At 39.8% G+C, this 19,470-nt stretch overlaps 1 protein-coding gene across 1 annotated transcript; it reads right to left on the minus strand.

The window, feature by feature from the left end:
• Nucleotides 1-3,546: 3,546 nt before the first annotated feature.
• Nucleotides 3,547-18,994, minus strand: carhsp1 (calcium regulated heat stable protein 1). Its single transcript, XM_005802775.3, has 5 exons — nt 18,818-18,994; nt 6,439-6,567; nt 6,017-6,125; nt 4,857-4,979; nt 3,547-4,076 (listed from the first exon to the last, which is right to left on the minus strand). Exons 2-5 carry the CDS (start codon nt 6,518-6,520, stop codon nt 3,914-3,916), a joined length of 477 nt encoding a protein of 158 aa, XP_005802832.1. The 5' UTR covers nt 6,521-6,567; nt 18,818-18,994; the 3' UTR covers nt 3,547-3,913.
• Between the last annotated feature and the right edge of the window lie 476 nt (nt 18,995-19,470).

A 19,470-nucleotide genomic window follows, 5' to 3' on the forward strand; every position in this document is an offset into this window, starting at 1 on the left:
ATATTATGAGTAAATTCTCATAATTTAATGTTTTATATTTTTTCTGTCGCTCCGGCTGCCTGACCTTTTGGAGCAGAAGACAGACGGATGCGGACCGTTTGTTTTAAAGGCTGCAGCCAAGTGTTTCAGCGACATCTGCTGGCCGAACACATGAAGTGCAGTTCGAGTTCAGTTCGACGGATGAGACGCGCAAACATGAAAGTAAATGTGGACAGAAGGCAGCCGGGAGAGGGCCAGGAGCCAAAGCAGAGCAGCTGGCCCCTCACCGACCAGACAAAGGGCCGGGGCCCCTCAGCAGGCTGAATGCTCTGGAAGAAAAAAAAAAGAGGAAAAGGCCAAAATTGTACAACTTCTCCTCCTGAGAAACAAAGCGTTGCTGCTGTTTGATGTGTTTTCCCCCATAATAGCAAAGGAGAAACCGGATGAGTTTTTTTCATGTATGAAAAATGATCAATAACTAAATTATTAAATAGGAACAGTTATGTTAGTTAAGTAGAAAATTCTGACTTTAAAGAAAATTGCAGCATTTGTCACTTTTTCTTCAGCTTCTCCTTCATTAGACTCAGCAGCCTGGAAATGTTGAAATTAGCCTTGATCAACATCAACATGGATTATTCTAGCAAACCATAACAAGTCATGTGTAGCTGGAAGCTTCACAGTGTAAATTCATGCCACACTTTTCAAATTAGTAAAACATTTTGAAATGCAGAATCTCTTGTAAAAGCGGAATCAACCAATTATTTTGTAAATAGAAATGAAGATACTTTTCTGTTTAAAGTTTCCTTTTTGTTGCTTCTATTTACTGTTTACTATTTACTGTGCTGCACTGTGAGGGTTTATTCTCTATAAGCCATAATCATCAAAATGACAAGAAATACAAGAGGCTTGGAATAGTTTCATTTATAGCTAATAAATCTATTTAATATGAATTTCACTTTCTGAAACGAGTGACAAAAATGTTTACACTTTTCCCTGACATATTATTATTATTTTTAATGCGCCAGCATTATTTCCCTCCGACTTGACAATTATTTATCACCTTTTTCCATTTTTATCATCTGTCACATTAAACCCAGTAAATAAAACACACAGAGGTTTGTGGTCGACAGACATGACAGAAATGTGAAAGAAAAAAGACTTATTTCTTTTATTTCTTTGACTTCACACTGTCGTCGTTGACAACATGCAGATTCTTCCATCGTTACGTCTTTAGTTCCAGAGTTAGAATCACCGTCTGTAACATTCATTATGCTTTTAACTTTAATGCTTTTAGTTGAACACAGGCAGGAAACGGACTGTACATGTTAATCAGTGTAATAATGTTGACATGAAAATCATCGGATTCGAATTTATACAACAAATGTCTGGTTTTTGTTTTTTGGGGGTTTTTTGTTGTTTATTCTTCATACGCTCCCAAATTTGTTAAATTGGCATTTTAATATGAAAGCAGAATTGTTCGTAATAGAAATGCACCAGCAGAGACTCACAGGCTGCCCTGGTACAACATCTAATGTGGGCATTTTGATATAATTATGATGTTTCAGTGTTTTATTTAACCGCTCAGAAGCTGCAGTAATCAAATGTGGCCAGCGGAGGGCAGCACAGCGAGGTTTTTCCCCAAGTGGTGAGGAAATTGGACTGATTTCACTTTTTATCTTCACAGTTTGACTTTAAAGAGGCAGTATTTTGTGTTTTCCAGCACACAGCATCATTTATAGCACAAACAAGTAACCATGTTACCTTTAGCTGTTATAAAAATGCTGTATAAATCAACTATGATTTAAAAGAAATAACTTTGTAACTTAATGCCTTGAATTTCTGCCTTTGTCTCTTTAAAAACTCCAGCTCTTTCTGAAACCCTGCCTTCAGGAAGGCCTGATGCGCCGCCACTAAAACCTCTGGAACTGTTCGCTCTGAAGCTTCCCCTCTCCAACCTGTTGCTGAACCACCCAGCCTACGTCCATCCCTGTGCTTTGTTTAGGACGGTAACACGTGTGGTGGTGAGAGCTGCGGTGGAGCCAGCAGGGGAAGAGGAGAATCAGTGGTGCTTTTGTAAAACCTGAGACCAGTTTCTGCTGTTAAGTCGGCGTTTCTGGTTGGATGGGAACAGTTTCCTTCACTCCGCTTTCAGTTTCTGTTCAGATGTCAGGGGGGGAGCAGGAATGTGACTCCCTCCTCTCTCCGTCTGTCCATATTTATCCAGCATTTTCCATACACAATAAGCTCCACATGAAGTGATTTACATTAGATAAGATCAGGAAGCAATCGGAACAAACACCAGTAACAAAAAGAGAAAAAAAACAACTACTGAGCTGAACAGGAGGGAGAACCAGAAACATGCATTTAACAAACTATTGGAATTAAACTGCACTCAGAATGAAAAATTGAAAATGAGTAAAAACTAAAATCACAAGTATAATAAATGAATAAAAATGTAAATATTTGCATTTAATTTTGACTAATTTGCTTTAAAAATTACACACGGGCACAAAATACAGTAGCTACAATTATTTTTTTGAAGTGCCATAAAACTACAGCTATAACAAACATATGGTTCAAATGGGACTAAATAATCCTAAAAGTCAAACAAACTCAGCACATTTTTAAAAACATCCGAGTTCTGTGCTGCTTCAGGTCAGGAAGTATGTAGTAACACCTGAGGAAACTGGATGGAACAGTTTATTATCAAGTTATAACATAGTAATAAAAATGTAGTTTTATTGAGGTAGGAAACCCAAACATAATAAGATCGTTGATTTTTCTCAAAGGGTTAATTCAGAGTTTTGAGTTTTATGGTGTCAGACATTGTAAAGTGGGCTAACTAAGCTAGCGCTAGCTAAATGACAGAGGCCTGGCATGTAACTCCTGTCCAGTCCACGCATTGAGTTATTTTTTAATCAGCAATGTACAAAAATAGACACTAGGAGGAGCTAGAGCACCGGACATTTCTCCACTGGACAATAAAGTGCCCTTCTGAAATGTCTTTTTTTTGTTTTTTTGGCAGAAGTGCCAAAGTGTAGAATTTCTGGACCTAAAAGCCAAACTCTCATGTGCCCTACGACTTTGGAAAGATCTGACCGTTTTCCAAAATCAAAAGCATAAAGAGAAAGTAGCAAACAAATCCAGTGTTCAGCACAAACTTCACTGACTGAGTGCTGCGGATGAAAGTGAAAAACAAACAGCGTTATGAAAACATGTAACTTAATCTGATTTCATCTGATTAGGTACTTAAAATGTTTTAGATTCCCCCGACTATCGACAGAATCATATTTCAATTCAAACACTTTTTTAGCATCATACGAGTCATGTGATCAAACAAGACATCACTACTGGCGGAAAAGACGACAGGAAGTGGCAGGAGGCCGATGGTGGTTTTTTGACTTGTGTTAAACTTATTCACAAGATTGTAACTGAACTTCTTGTTGAAAGGAAACACTGCCATCGCAATTGTGTTTTATGGACCTTATATAGAATATAAATGTTTTGCACACATAATGGAAACGCAGCTACCATCTATTAAAAAAAGAATAAACCAGCAGACAGAAATTGTTGAAAGTCTTTTATTTCACCCAAACACGACATGATTATGGATTTATGCTTCCGTCAGATTAGCCGACACCAGATCAGCGGAGACACTCCGACATTCATCGAGTGTTTTATGATCCCAAACACTTCCGAACGCATCTCTGCGAGGTTCTACGGGCATAATGAGAGCTGCGGGTTCGGTTCCGCTCGAGATTTCAGATCCAAGGAAAGAAAAGCGGGTTCTGTCCGGATGGAGTCGGCGGCTCACGCTTGAATGAGAAGATGAGGAGACGGCTGGGACTTAACATGATTCACCCACAGTATCCTCCATTCACACACCTTTAAATTCCCTCCCCAGCCCCCGTCTCCACGGTGATGGTCGGCACGCTCAGCTGCTGATGACGTGCCCCCCCCAGGTCTCATGCTTGCTGCCTGGTTTCAGGTGGGTGATGTTCACCTCCACCGCCTGGATCTTCTCGTGTTTGGGAGGAATGGCGCAGACCTTGTAGGTCACCTCGTCTCCTTCCACCGGGACGTACTCGCCCTCAACACTGGAAGACAAAACAAAACAAACATGAAAAGCAGAACTTACAAAAAAAAAAACCCTCGTGTTTCAGTCCGTCATAAAAAGAAATCAATTCTTTTTATGATAACTGAAGATGAGCTTCATAACATCCATTTGCATGATGGTTTGTTTTTCTTGCGTCTCTTTGTTTACAGGAGTTTCAGTATCCATTTTATTTGTAATTTATTTTGGACATCTAAAATGTCTCCCGGTTGCAGTGTTAAATATGAACTATTGTTATTATACGATACATTTACACAACAGTTGTAAAACCACTAAAGTAAATTGAAATCACTTCAATTTTCCCATTTATCTCATCAGTCTGTCTTTGCAGAAACTCCAGATCACCGTTTGATCTTTTAATCCATTTTGCTTCCCTGAAGGTCAGAAAATGAGCCTTAGAAGTGATAAATCAGAGAAATGGAACCGGTTCAAACCAGAAGCTTCCTGCTCAGAGTTGGTTTTAATCTGCAGCCTGTCAGCTCATTTTCATCTGTTCTGCTGAAATCAAGTCGTTCCATTAGATTTCGTCTGAATGTACTAATGTCCTTTCATTTCACATTCATTCATGGGGGTGGAGGGAGTGTGTGTGTGTCTTCCTCTGACGTCTGAGGTTGAAAACAAAGGCATCGGGGTGAAGGTGGTCCTCCTACACACTCCTCCCTGCTCTGTGTGATTCTGAGGCCTTATGACGGTGATTCAAACCAAAGCACCTCATCGTATGTGGGGAAGCAGGGCGCACACACACACACACACACACACTTACTCTGAGATGTGGACGAAGATGTCGTTGCCGCCGTCTGAAGGTGTAAGAAAGCCGTGGCCTTTGGAGCGGGAGAAACATTTACACACTCCAGAAAACACGGGGCCCTCTGCTGCCCGGGCCGAGCTGCAGGACAAGACAGGAGGGGAAATATGGAGATATTACAGCTTATACATTTATATTTATGTTTTAAATCTTTGTTTATGTCACCTGTGCATCTAATCTGTGGCTTGAAAATCTATTGGTGTCGTTTGTTGCAATGGTTCAAATAACATAAATTTCCACATTATTAGGACATTAAACTGATTGAAAATGACTTTAGATTCAAATAAAATGTTGCAATTTCAGCAGGAACTGAAGTTTTGTCTTTAAATGTCAGGAATTATAATCCAAAGAGACTTTACAAAAAAAAAGAGGAAAACCTGGATGTTTTAAGAAGTCAAACTATCCAGGTTTCTTCAGAGACGACTGAGGGCGGGAAGGATCTCCTGTAGCAGTCTGTATTACAGCGCACCTGAAAGTACCTCTGACTATCTCAGCTTGTTCCGGTTCAAAACATAAATAAATGTTTGTAACTGATTGCGGCACGCTGCCATGGCTAAATAAAAGCCACCACACCTTCAGGATGAAGGTCTTTCTTAAAAATACAAGTTATTACACGCCTATATTTGCGCACTTATACTAACCATAATTAGAGTGTGAAATTAAGCATCATGAAATGTTAAAATGTACTTTATTTTGAAAAACCAACACCGCTGGGTCCAGCCCGTGAAGCTGGTTGCTGCGCTGCTTTGAGAAGCAAAACCAGAGACGACCGTCAGAAGTAGAGGAAGAGAAAAGGTGAAAGAAAAGTAAGAAGATTAAGCTGAATGTTAACATATGTTGCATCTGAACAACAGTAACATAGTTAGTCCATATAGTTTGGACTTTGTGCAGAAACGTTTTGACGGCTCCCTGATTATCGCATTTAATCAGCATCATTTTGTCGCCGTCAAGGAACTAAAGTAAATGTTTCACACTGAACCTCCGCATGACTGCTACATGTACTACCTGGATAGTACCAATAACTTTATGTGTGTGTGTGTGTGTGTGTGTGTGTGTGTGTGTGTGTGTGTGTGTGTGTGTGTGTGTGTGTGTGTGTGTGTGTGTGTGTGTGTCCTCACGCCGAGATGGTCCTGTTCCTGCGTGTGGGCAGAGGGCTGGGGATGAGGAAGTCTCTCATTGGGGAAGGCGAGCGTTCTCTGAGCTTGTTGGTTGGAAGATGCAGAGACTCTGAAAATGAACGAAAAGTTTTTACATAAACAAACGTCACACACAGAAGTAGCTCAGCTGATAACCAAAACTTCACCACAGGCGTCCATTTTTTTTTTTTCTCAAAGTAAAGTTTCTCAAACAGGAAAGCAAATTAGTGCTTTAGAATTGACCAGGAAAAGTTAAAAATGAAGCAAAGTATGCTAAATGCTTTCAGAGCTAGCATAAAGGCTAAAGTGCTAATCCAAAAATTTGCACCACTATTAGCACATTAAGCGTGCTCTAATACACACATGAACCAAACGGACAAAACGATACAAAACTCATTTTTTACCTGGTGAACGAGGGGATTTTGGGGAGGTCAGCGGAGGGGTCACAGGTCGAGACTCCTGGATGGGCGTGGCTTCAGAAGACATGTTGGAAGAGTCGGCGTCACGGGGTCAGGAGGTCACGGAGCAGCACTCTAAAGATGGAGGGAGGAGGACAGGAGGATGACTTCAGAGGAGCGACATGGACACACATCACACACACAGAGACGTCGCACAAAACCTGAGAGAAACATTTCACCTTCTTCCCTCCCTGGGGGCAAATAAACTCTGACCCCGAAGCGGCGGCCGACTGGGGAAATGGTCGCACAACTCGTAATATAATAATTTGAGAGAGCTTCGATGTCACTGTGACCTGAAAGAGGAGGGAGACCAGACCCCTTTATCCAACTCTCCTCTAATTGGTTGACAGTCGCTGAGGTTTGATTGGTCAATTATGTAAGAGCTACCTTTTTATTATTACTGCAGGATTTTACTGCGCATTAAACCGGCTGAATAAAGGACCTCAGACCCAGCATCAGCTAGCTTCTATAGCTGAGTTTGAGTTGCAGTGAAATCTGATCGGCTTCACATCAAATCCACCAGAACAGAAAGACTGGAAATGTGTTCATATTTACGACTACATCACAAATGTATTCTTATCGGACAAAATGCAATGTTAGTATTACAAAGAGCTGCACGGCTTCTCAATCAGATTTGCAGGGTTTCACCAATTCACTTCAAATTTAAGACTATTTAAGACCACGATGAATGGAATTTAAGACGTATCAAAACAGAAATTTACAGCAGGAAATTGCATATTTTTGCGATGTTCTCTACAACCTCAGCCCCCGCAGTGCTGAGCTTTTTTGCACAGAGTGCACCTAGCGTCACATGGGTTGGTAAGAGAGATAGCTGCCAATGAGCTAATTAGCAGGGGTATATCAGCTGCTAGTTAGCCTCCACCACAGAGTGCAATGAATCAGTCTGTGTGACTCAAATGTTTGCCTGACAGAAAAGTCCCTAAAAAAAGGGGAAAAAACATGATATTAATCAAAAAATTAAAGTCATGTAATTAACATATTTAAGGGCAACTTACATTTAAAAAAAATGTTTTTAAGGCCTTATTTTGCTAACCATATTTTGGGCTATTAAGGGCTATTTAAGAGTAGGCTTTCACTGGTCCACTCCAACTGATGAAAATAATTTGATCCAAACCAGTTTGTTGCATCTTTGGCTGTTTGGCGTCAGTATCCTGCTAGATACCCTCAGGTCTTTCGTGGCGTCTAAAAGGTTTTCTCTGCGTTTACCCTGACCGCTCTCTGACCAGCCTCCCTGCCCCAGCAGAAGAAAAGCATCTCCAGTTCATGAAGCCACCACCACCATGTTCTGTTCAGAATGCGTTTATGATTTTATTTATACATTAACTTTACTTAATTGCCATGTCCACATTGTGGCATTTATGGTAGCTGCTATGGGATCACAGACAGAGTAATAACCATCTGCAGCTATAATGACAGCCTGTCATTTCTAGGTTTTCAGAAATGACTAGTTTTTATTGGTTATTGTCTTCCTGACATGCTGCCATGTTGTCCAGAGCAGCTCGTGTGTCAGGCGAGTCCAAAGGCGAGCCGCACTGAGCTGCATCTGTCTGGCTGAACTAGACGGCCTTCTCACTGCGATGACTGAAGCTGCTGTCTCCACAGGACGAATCCTGTTTTCTTTAGCGATTTGATGTAGCACAATAAAAACCTCCACAACACTACCGTCTTAAAAAACAAAACAAAACAAAAACCAGTGATTTTTCTGTCTGATCAAACTGAACTGAAGGACATAAAGCTGGTGTGTGTGTGTGTGTGTGTTCTGACGGGTTCTTTAGCTGTGTCGGACATCGTGGCGCACACACACGACGAAACACGGGAAATGCCACAGAAACAGTGCAAATCAGAGACGCCAATAAATGATTGATGATTAATTGATAAGCTAAGTAAAGCATCACCATGTTTACAGCTTCTTAGAAGAAGACCGGCGAGTCCAGACATGTGAACGGTTCCTTCCAGTTGTCTGAACACACTTTGCAGGAACAGAGAGCGGAGTGATTCTGCCCTCTGATTGGACTAAACTCAATAAACAACGAGTTAATGCGATTGCTCCCTCCCTGGACAGCATGCTTCATTTCTCTTTACCACTTCGCAGAACAACAGCCTCAGTGTCTCCCACAGCCAGCTGTCATGGGACACAATTCATGTCCACCAGCGCAGCCACCACTGGTGGACTCCATGTCCAATAATTGTCCAATAATTAAGGTTTCGCCAGTTATTGGAACCATCAGCGTGTTTTTGTGCCCGCAGCTTGAAAAAAGCAGATTATTGCCTGTGAGTGTTATTCTATTCTATTGATCCAATCGAGTTGGTGTGTTGGCTGTGTGACCTGATCTTTACTGCTAGGACTTTTTTTTTTTTCTTTAAACGTCTATTGGCAATTATGTACAATAATGTAAATTCTGACAAAAATTATTGGAGGGAAATAAAAGGCAAATGTTTTAAATGTTGAAGTTTCACAGTACTGTCAAGGTCAAGTCATCTCTATTTTAGAGCTGAATTAATCGTGATTATTGCAATTATTTATTGAAACAACAGTCAACTGATTTAGTAACTGATTAATCGTTAACTATAGTACTCACTCAAATAAAAAGGTCACTTACTGAAAAGCCCCCCAACATATTCTGAGTTTTAATTAAACCAGAACTGTACAAAATATATTCATTTCACCTTTAATGTCTGTAAATGTTTTAATAAAACCCGTCAATTTGAAACGAAAATAATCTAGAACTACAACGATACAGCATGCTGGATGATAAATTGTCCCAGAAGTTGTTGCGATAAATTGTTGTTTTGAGGCCATTTTCAAGTGATGCGACGGATACGGCAAAAATAAGGCAAGAACACATCTTCAAAGAACAACCTTTAAATTATTAATGAACCACTGGAACTGGAAGACATTTTAAATACCCAAAATACACAAACAAAACAACAGAAACAATCGTCTTCAGCGGTTGTTAGTGATTACCTGAGATTTGCAAAAGCCAGCCAACACTTCCATGTTTCCATGTTAAAAATGTTCAGCCTTCCTGTTCTCTGCTGAAGTTCGTTCTCTCCAGCAGGCTAAATTAATCTCTGCATATATTTCTGACAGGAGCTCCTACCTAGTGAACTATTGACTGGGGTCAATAAAGCCAAAGACTGTCGACTCAGTGGAAAAAAAGGAAAGAAAATCGCACTGGAACAAAAAGAATCATTTGATTTGATGAGGAAACATTAAAACATCTTCGGCTTGAACTGTGTCTGTAACAAAGTTGTGTGAAAATGTCATGATCAACATTCAGTTAGATATTTTGGAAGGTTATAATTAAATTTAAGCAGCAAGTAAGAGTTTAGGTTGGCAACATAAAAATAAAATCTGTATTTAGAACAATATGAAAACAGCAACTTTGTATAAGAATTTCTCCTTCCACTTTGTGTTCAGTACTTTGTCAGGCAGACGCAACAAAGCGCCGCTCTCTTTGTTTTTCTCCTCCACTCACACAGAAGTTTCCATGATCGTTCTCTATGGAATCCCCGTCACCTAATGACCCCGCCGACGCAGCACATAGCGGTCCACCGGGGCGCAGCCAGCCTGCAAACACCTGATCATTCAAACGCCACACATGGGCTCTGTGGGGCCAAACAAACGCCACTCTGCAGAATAACACGAGTGGAGAAACAGGCGCTCAGATCTCAGCAGGAAGTAATATTAGCTTTCTACATTAGCGATTATTTTTGCATGCAGGTTACTCGGATAATTCCTAACAAAGAGCGGTCCCCAACTCTATTCAGTGATGGTAGGTACAGTATTGGAGAGAGAGCTGCGACAGTTAAAGGGGCGGCGTCGTGTAAAAACTGACTGAGCTTAACATTCAGACTAGCCAGCAGCAATTAGCAAATACCTGGTGGAACTGCTCATCTGCTGAGCTGGTTATAGGAGCTGCTTCTCAGAGCAGCGCTGGTAAAAACACCGTTAGAGGGTTAACAGAGGAGCCATGTTGTGACGACTTCCTGAAGGAGCAGGAGCTTCCCAACTCCTGCTCTTTCAAGGAGTTGGATAAGAAAGTCAAATTTCTTCCAAGTCATATTTGATACATGCAGCATTTTTATGACAACTGAAGGTTAACAGTTAGTTGATTGTGCTTATAAAATGGCACAATCATTTTATAGCACAATAAAATGATTGTGCCATTACATAATCCTACTCCTTTAAATCTCTATGAGATGGGATGTTGCATCCAGAGAGTTCTGTGTAGGATGAAAACCCTGATTTGTAAATATATCGCATTTAAAGATGCTATGAAGTCTATAATTTCAGAGTTGGGGGAAAGTTTTTATACCACTTGTTTCATAGGATTCAAGTAATCAGTGGTTGGCAAGATCAAAGGTTTTTCCTACACTTCCTGCTTTACCACTACAGGATGGCTGCTAATGTTTTTTGTGTTCTATAATACTTATTTTTAGCTTACTGAAACTTTGGAGAGTTCAGCATCCAGAATGTGATTGGTGAGTTAAAAGTTCAATGCAATCAGAGAGAGAATGTTGCACATTGCACTTTAAAGGAACAGTGTTGTCATGCGTATACGTGGTAACTATGGTAACCATGTTAACCTGGGTGTCAGAGCTGACTGTTCAGTTGTTAATCTTTGGAACATTGTTTAGTTTCCCCGTCAGTGAAATGGCTAAAATATGTATTTTTGTTAAACTTATCAGACAGCCGAGTAATGAATGGGAGGAAGTCGTTCCTCCTCCCATCCTGCTGGACGAGGCAGGAAATCGAAACTAGACAAGTTTGGAGAGGAAGCTTGCAACTGTGTGAGGAAATAAACACAGTCTGAGGGAAAAATACAAAAAAAAAAAACAAAAACAAAACAGCACACAGCAATATCCGGCCTCCAAGAAATTAATTTGCGTCGTTCAGAAAAGATTTCAGGTCGAGCCTGAGACGTTTTGCAGCCTCAATTAACTGCTCTGTGAAAGAAGCTAATATGGATGTTTGAAGCGATGCCCTTTAAGGCAGGTAGGAAAAATAGATTTACAGGAAAGCAAGGTTTTACACGTCACAAATATTAAACAAAGGGGAGGGACAAAACATGTAGATGTGTCAGTTATACAGAGAGCTATCCACATGCTGTCAGCATGTAACTATCTGAAAATGAAAGAACATTTTACAATCCTTTTAGGAGTTTTAAGCTGTTTTATCTTTGTGTAACGCTCTTACTTTCAGGCAAGAAAGACGTTAAGTCATGCATGCAGTGTAGTGTTGACAGTGCTGGCTAATAAAGAATACTTTAAAGCACTGGGAGAAAACCACAACTGTCGGCTTAATGACGAGGCTGAACTAAAGGACTGTTTTGCTATTTTGTGAAGTAGTTCAGGTACATCAGATGCCATTAAATTTCCAGCTAAATAAAAGGACAATATAGAAATGAATAAAATCAGAGAAAATAAGAACAAAACAAAGACGGTGAAAGGAAGGGCTACTCTGAGCTGAATCTGTGTCTACATCACCCTCAGGTTCACCCAGATAGGGTGAACCTGTGAGGGGTTTTATTTAGCCTGCGAGCTAAATAAAAATGGAAGCTTAGAAAATGTACATTTCCGTTCACATAGAAACGTACATCTAAAAATGAAAACCTAAAAATATTTGAAGTGAAAAACAAACCTTGCAGACAAGAGATGATGTCAGTTTTTTTCTTGTTTTATCTGCAGGTCTCGCCACTTCACCTTCAGCTTGATCTAAAATCTGCATTGACATTTAGCGTGGGGGAGTTTTGCTTTCCTGCTGACAGGCAGATGAAAGGATGCCAGGTTTATAACGCATGATAACCACAAACACTACAGATCACCTGAAGACCAAAAAGTCTCATCAGAAATGGTCCCAATCGATTACCTGCCATCTTAGTCTTTGTGCTTTTTAAATCAAAACGGGGATGAATAGAATAAAATATATCAAAGTGCAAGATTTTAAATATTTTCATCACAACTTGATCAAAAGATGTAAATACTTCAGATAAGTGGAAAAACCAGAAACTAAGAAACAATGTTTGAAGGTAAACATAACTTTTGATTAATTCATTGAAACAAAATCGAGAATATCTACATTCACATTTTCAGTTTTCAGTATTTCCCCCCATCCTGTGAGCTTTGGAGCCTTTGTAGCAGATGTTAGGTCTGTTATAGTGCTGCCTTTGTGAGACAGTAACTGGAATGAATGGATGCAGTGAACCGGGAACATGAGCAGCTCCGGGCAGTTCACTGAAAACCTTGAATACGCTGACCGACATCGGGGGCATCGTGCAAACGCAGCCGGCATTTTCTACAGGGTCTCCTGTGAAAACGGATGCAAAGTGTGTGTGAGTGTGTGTGTGAGCGCGCACAAGGCCAAATGAGATGTGCCTTTGTGACAGCAAACAATGATCCTGATCTGACAATTTCATGACTCATCCCAGCAATGTGCGTCAGTGCAGCATCTCTGTAGCTGAGTGTTGACAGCAGCAGCATCAACAGCAGCAGCAGCATCAGTCTCCTGGTCTGGACCTCACTTCAGTCTGCATTTAAACACAAACAGCATGAGCTAGCTGTCAAGGTTAGCACTCAGACTAAAGTTATGCTACACCTCCTAATGCCCCTACAGTGTTCTTATTTATTTTTGCAATTACATTTAAATACAAAGACTACAGAGACCCTAAAGGGACACTGAAAGTAAAAATAAACTCACATTTTTATTCTTTTCCTTCAATCTGACCCTTTGATAAAGCAACTGACCTCTAAAGCTAATAACCGGTTGAGTCACCGCTGGCAGCAACAAACAGCATCAAGTGTTTCTGATGTTCAGTTCATTATCCTGCAGCTAAACCCAATGTTGTTGGAGATTGAGGTCACTGAACTGAAGGTCCAGAAGACAGATTTCATCGTTATGGCAACCCATCCAGGTCCTCGAGAAGCGCAGCAACCCCAGATCAACCTCCTATAGCCGTTGTGTTCGACTGTTGGTGCCGACAGCCGTTTCTAGTTTCCACCAGATGCAAGAGCTTCCAAAAAAGTTCCACTTTGTCTCATCAGTGGACAGAATATTTCCCTAAAGGTGGACAGCTTTTTCGATCAGACATGAATTCCTCATTTGAAAACCGATTTGGTATTTACTCAGATTGAATTTGCCCTATAACAAACAGAGGGACTTTGGGGGCTCTTTCTCGAGGATCAGCATCTATTCTCTTCTCTTCACTGATAGCAGTGAAGGCAGTGAAAGTGAGACTGTGTCAAACTGTCAGTCACTGCAGCTCAGACACAGAGCAGAGCTGGTAATGATGCCAGCAATGAGTCAAGCAAAACCATCATTCCACTTGCTTTCCTCTGTTACCTCGTCTCTGCGTCTACGCCACAGAAACGTTATGGTGGCTCTGCAGCAGAACTCATTTGATTGTAGTTATCCTCCTCCAAACACTGTCACGACGACCGGAGGCGTAAAACTTAATAGAAGGAACCGGATTGTTGACTAAACTGTGAGGTGACAACAGAACAGCGAGTCGAGTTACTCAGAGTCATTTCTCATCAACACGGCTACGATTACGTTGACTTTGTGTTTCTAAGACAGTAGCTGTGCTTGCATTACAAATGTACGCAAAACTTTGTCAACATTCCACTAATGTGAAAAAAAACACCACAATTCTGAGTTATTTCTATTAAATGAGAAATAATAATATATATATATACATACATATATATATGTGAATAAATTGTTAAAAACACGCCATGTTCTTCCAACTACTTCCTGTCTTCTTTGTGGTCAGTGGTAACATCTGGTTGTTGATCGTGATGCAAAAACAAGTGTTTCCAGTAGGCCTGTCGCAATAATCAACTCATCGCATGATCAATTAAAACAAGTTCAACAATTTTCATTTGCATGATTTATTTTTTGTCTTTCCATCAAAAACTGGATAATAAAAGTCGCCAGTCTGGTGTTTTGGTCTCAACTATCCAGTTTTTTGAGGGACAATTTTGTTTCCAAAGACTTCATCATTCATTTCATTTGTTTTTTTTTCTGTTGTTTATATGGATATTTGAAGTTCCAGTGTTAAATGCTCACTAAAATTTAAAGTTTATTCATCTTTGACAATGTGCTCTTGCATTGTTATGCCTTCACAATTGTATTGTTGAAAATTGTCTCAAAACAACAATATTATCGTTCATCACAATAACTTCTGGGACAATTTATCGTCCAGTAAAATGTACTGTGACAGGCCCGGTTTCCATTGCAGCTTTGCGAAATAAAACTATTTTCATACGGCCAAAAAAAGAAAACAAACGCACCTCATTTTAGCGACTAAACCTTTTATTGAAAAAACAAAAGCTTTTCCTAAACTGCCGTGCTTCCGTTAAGCAACTTTATTTTCGAAATGTCAAATTGTGCAAACACCTGGTCAATGGAAATGCAGATACAGAGACACCACTGAGCCTCCATCAGGCATGTTTTCCTCACACACCAGAAGCGACTGATACCTGCGGAGAGGTTTTGTGTTTGGGTTGCAGTCACTGATTTCAGCACGCCGACTGCAAACACAAAAACCAAGAGCTACGCAAAACGCGTCTCGGTTGTACTTCCACATACATTGAAAATTTTACCCCAAAGAATTACAGCACATTTCTTTAAAAAGATATATTTTGCCTCTACTTTTTTATAGTTGTGAACCACATTGCGTTTCAAAACAAATAATGACCTCCTGTTTAGTATTTGAAAGAGACAAAAGATTTTGTTTTGTGTGTTTCGGTTTATTTATTGAGGCAGGATTCTTCTGACCACCAGGTTTCACGTCAGATACGAACTTTCACAGTGTTTCAAAACTTCAAATATTTCACATTAGTTTGTAAGTCAAGTCAGGTCTTAGTTAGTCCTTTACTCCAGAAGTTATTTCATGACAAGCTAATCCTGGCTGGTAGTAATAACAATTATATTAGAAAAACACACTTAAGTTTGTGGTTTTAATGTAACAAGTTCTGAAACACAAATATGTTTGCAAAATATCACATACTGTACGTCTGAGTAGGTTTCAGTTTCAACAATGAAACATAACCTTGTGTTTCCCCTGTTGTGTGTGTGTGTGTGTGTGTGTGTGTGTGTTACCATCAACACACTGATGTTTACAGATTTCTAACCTGCATGCTAGTACACGTAGTGTACAGGCAGCTTCACTGTTAAACTACATCATTCACAAATCTATAATGACTCCCTCAACTTTATTAATAAAATGTTTCATTTCTCATTGAGATTATTAAGCTATTTTTTTAAGTGAATAAACCTGGCGTTGTATTCACATGCCGTCTCTTTAAATAGAAAAAAAACACACAAAACAAACTGAAAACACTTTTATACAACACTTTGCAAAGCGTCGCTTTGTTTCATGTGGCAATAAAGACGTCATCCAACCGGCTGGGTCACATCTGACTCATGTCGGTGGAATTTGCCCCCTTGTACAAACAGCAGGAAACAACAATTTGGAAACGTTCATGTTGCAGACAGACACTTTGCTCGTAGTGTCAGAGGTCAATAAAGCAAACATGAGCTTCTATAACAGAACTCCATTAATCTTCATGTGGGGCCTTTTATATGGCCCCACAAAACACCCACACTTTATTACTCTTCCTGTCGACTGGCTTCAGCTTCCTGCGAGAAAAGCGTCTTCAACACGGTCTAATTACAAACAGCAAGTAGTAGAACAAAAAAAAGGGCAAAAATATTTAGACTGCTTTTTTAAAGGAAAATTTAACAGGAATTTCATTCAAAATCTTCAAAAAATGGAAGCAAATCACTTTCAGATTAAGGCTGCTTCACCCTGCTGTATTGCCATGTTTCATGATTTACCCACTAAAACTAATTTTAAAATTAAAGAAAGATATGATGAGTTTTTTTAAAATCATGGCCATATGTGAAAAATACTTCAATGGATGCATGAAAAAAATGTTGGTACACTATGACATGTGGGGGGAAAAAAAAAATCTATTGAAAGGGATCAACAAATGCAAAGAAGAAAAAAGGCCTGGGTATCATCATCATTTTTTACGATTTTTAGCACTGTCAATTTCAATTTTCATATCTACTTAAGAGTTCAATTGATCTTTTACTACTGTAGCATAACCGTGTACCAAATAAAGTAAAAATGAACCTTTGAATTGAGTATATTTATTGCTGATCAGAGATTCTAGGAACTTGTAATTGATAAACGACTTCCTGTTTCACTTGGGAAGAAATCTAAAGTGACACAGGCCGATCCAGGACCCATATTAACCACAAATACTTAAGACTCCCTCTAAAAGTGCTTCCACCTGCCAGTTTTAATAGTTAAACCACACAACATATCTTACTATGAACTAATACACACAGTAGAAACCATCTTAGCATTGGAAGCTAACACCCATGGTCTTCCTTATCTCTGTTCTTGCATGTACGGTAAATTAGCACCCTGGAAAAAATGAATGGGACTCCTGGATTGGTTGCTTTGCAAATGCCAGCATGTCAAGTACCACCGTATTCAGCTTCTCAAACTGAGTTATTTTCAAGATATGCTCTAAGGAATAAACGCAAAAAATGTCAATTTTAAATTACAGCATTATTTGGAGCAACGTTCCAAAGAAAAATCCACAAATTCTGAATCACGAACAGGTGGGGGTCCACTGTCGTATAAATATATACTTTTTTGCAAATCCAAAATTCAATGGTAAAGAACTGTAGCAACAGGGTAAACTTGTGATGATCCAGTCTAAATAATAAATTACCATGCCATCAGGTTGTTTTGACAGTGATGCCAGAAAACAGCCTTCTCTGTCCCACCACCACAAATCGCTAAACTAATCTGGGATTTTAACTCTGGTCTGCAACGTGTAACAAAACCCATGCAGTTTATGGAATAAAAGAATAATCTGATGGGGACTAAGACTGATCTTTTTAATCAACAAACACTCAAGATTGGCTTAGCAAAAGAAAAAAAAAATGGCTGTGGGAAAGTATGGTGGACGACCCGTGTATACATGATGGTTTAACTGATTAAATCCCTCAATATCTTTCCATAATTACCCATAATCTCAGTAGAGCTCACTGGCTGGATAAACCAAGTTACAGAATAAAAATGTCACCAGCTGAATTTAATTGAGCAAATAGCTCTGAGCTTCTTGTTGGTAGTTACTGCTGTGTCCCACTTGGCAACAAGTTATTTAACCCCAGCTGGTGCAATGAGTAGCTTCTCATTTCTTAAGCCACTATGTGGAAAAACAACTGAAATAATAACCTCAGTTTGTAAATCACACGCCAGTCCACTGCTGTTTGTGCTCCGGAGGACAGCAAAACTATAGACTTATAAAACTCCCATTTCTTAGCTCCAACAGTAGTCCTACTCGGTCACCGCCTCCTTAACCCTCTATGGCATGGCGTTGCCCTCAGGCAACAAACCACATAGCTGTACCTCACATTGCTCCTTTATTTTATTTTTTGGGGGGCATGATTTTTGACATATTTTTGTCCAAAAAATAGTTCTTTTATGAATATAGTTTTTGTTTGATTTGTATTTCATTTCTCATAATCAGTGTAGACAATCTTGGTGTTCTAGACCAATGTTACCCTGAGGCAACAAACCCAAATCTGGTTCCAGGAGGTGTCAGAGTCCGATTTTATGATTGACATGTAATTAGGGACCACCAAGCTCCCAAAGAATGCAGGAAAATATTTCTTCCCCACAAAAATAAAAAGTCATGCCATAGAGGGTTAAACAACATATCTGACATTTCTAACATAAGTACAGAAGGATTCAAATCTCCACCTTATACTTTTTTTTTTTTACTCGTTTTACCATCAGCAAGCCTGAAGTACGAGTCAGAAAAATGGACTCTTTTTCAGCTTCTCCTAACATAATTATGGCTAAGGCGTGTGAATGTTTGTAAATGGTGAGTGTCCGCATGTTTCCGTCATTTATTTTAAAGCAGAATTGGATTTTCCACGCTGTGAACCACAGCGACGGTACTTTCTCGGACAAAAACCCATATTGACCGAGTCTGCTGGTCCCTCCACCTTCAAAGGAAATGACCGCCTGCACGCGCCAGGAAAACCCCAACCCCGCGCTGAGTTTATGGAGGTTTGTCCATTACAGGAGAACCAAATAAAACCTCTACAGCTACAAAGTTCTGCTCTCGACCACCGAGCCAAGATGTTTCCTGACCAGAACTCAGACTGAAGCTGAGCAGCTGGCCTCCAGTCCAACACATTGTTTAGTCAGCTAGCACCGCGGGGTTCACAAGAGTTTGAGCTTTGTTCAGTGGTTTTAATGGCATCACTCACCTTGGCTCCTTCAAGTTAAGAAGTGACAGTTCTGAAGCGTCCAAAAAAGGAACCCGGTTCCGGTCCAATGATGAGGTTTAATGTTCTCCCTCTGCTGCACAAAGAGTGGAAGAGATGAGGTTCATTCTCTAGCAGCCAAGCACCGTAAATACTCTCTCTCTCTCTCTCTCTCTCTCTTTTTCTGAATGGGCGTAACTTATCAGTAGGGGGGAGTAGAGGGGGGTCATCATGAGTTACCGTAACAACCAGTGAGAATGGGGAAAAAAAAAAACACTTCCCCGTAAGTATCAGATACAAAGCGCAAAGCAAATTCTGAAATAAAAATTCTTTCAGCTCGAATGGTTCTTTTAATATGTTATCATTACTGGCTGTGTTAATGTTATTATTTATATGACTATTCAATGTATGTTTGTAATGTGTTTTTTTTCTCACAGTTTCTTAAAAATGCAGCTCTCTACAGAGAACAAAAATACCCACACCATCCTTTTCACTTTTACACAACCGCAAACTTTAATAGAAGGATTGTGGCAACAGTCCTTCTATTAAAGGATATTGTATATTGATACAGATATTGATATCTGAATCAATATCGGATTGATACAGATATCAATCCGATATTAATATCTGTATCGGTTCTGATATTGGGGGAAAAA

Source organism: Xiphophorus maculatus, chromosome 16 (assembly GCF_002775205.1).
Source record: "Xiphophorus maculatus strain JP 163 A chromosome 16, X_maculatus-5.0-male, whole genome shotgun sequence".
Taxonomy (NCBI): Eukaryota; Metazoa; Chordata; class Actinopteri; order Cyprinodontiformes; family Poeciliidae; genus Xiphophorus; species Xiphophorus maculatus.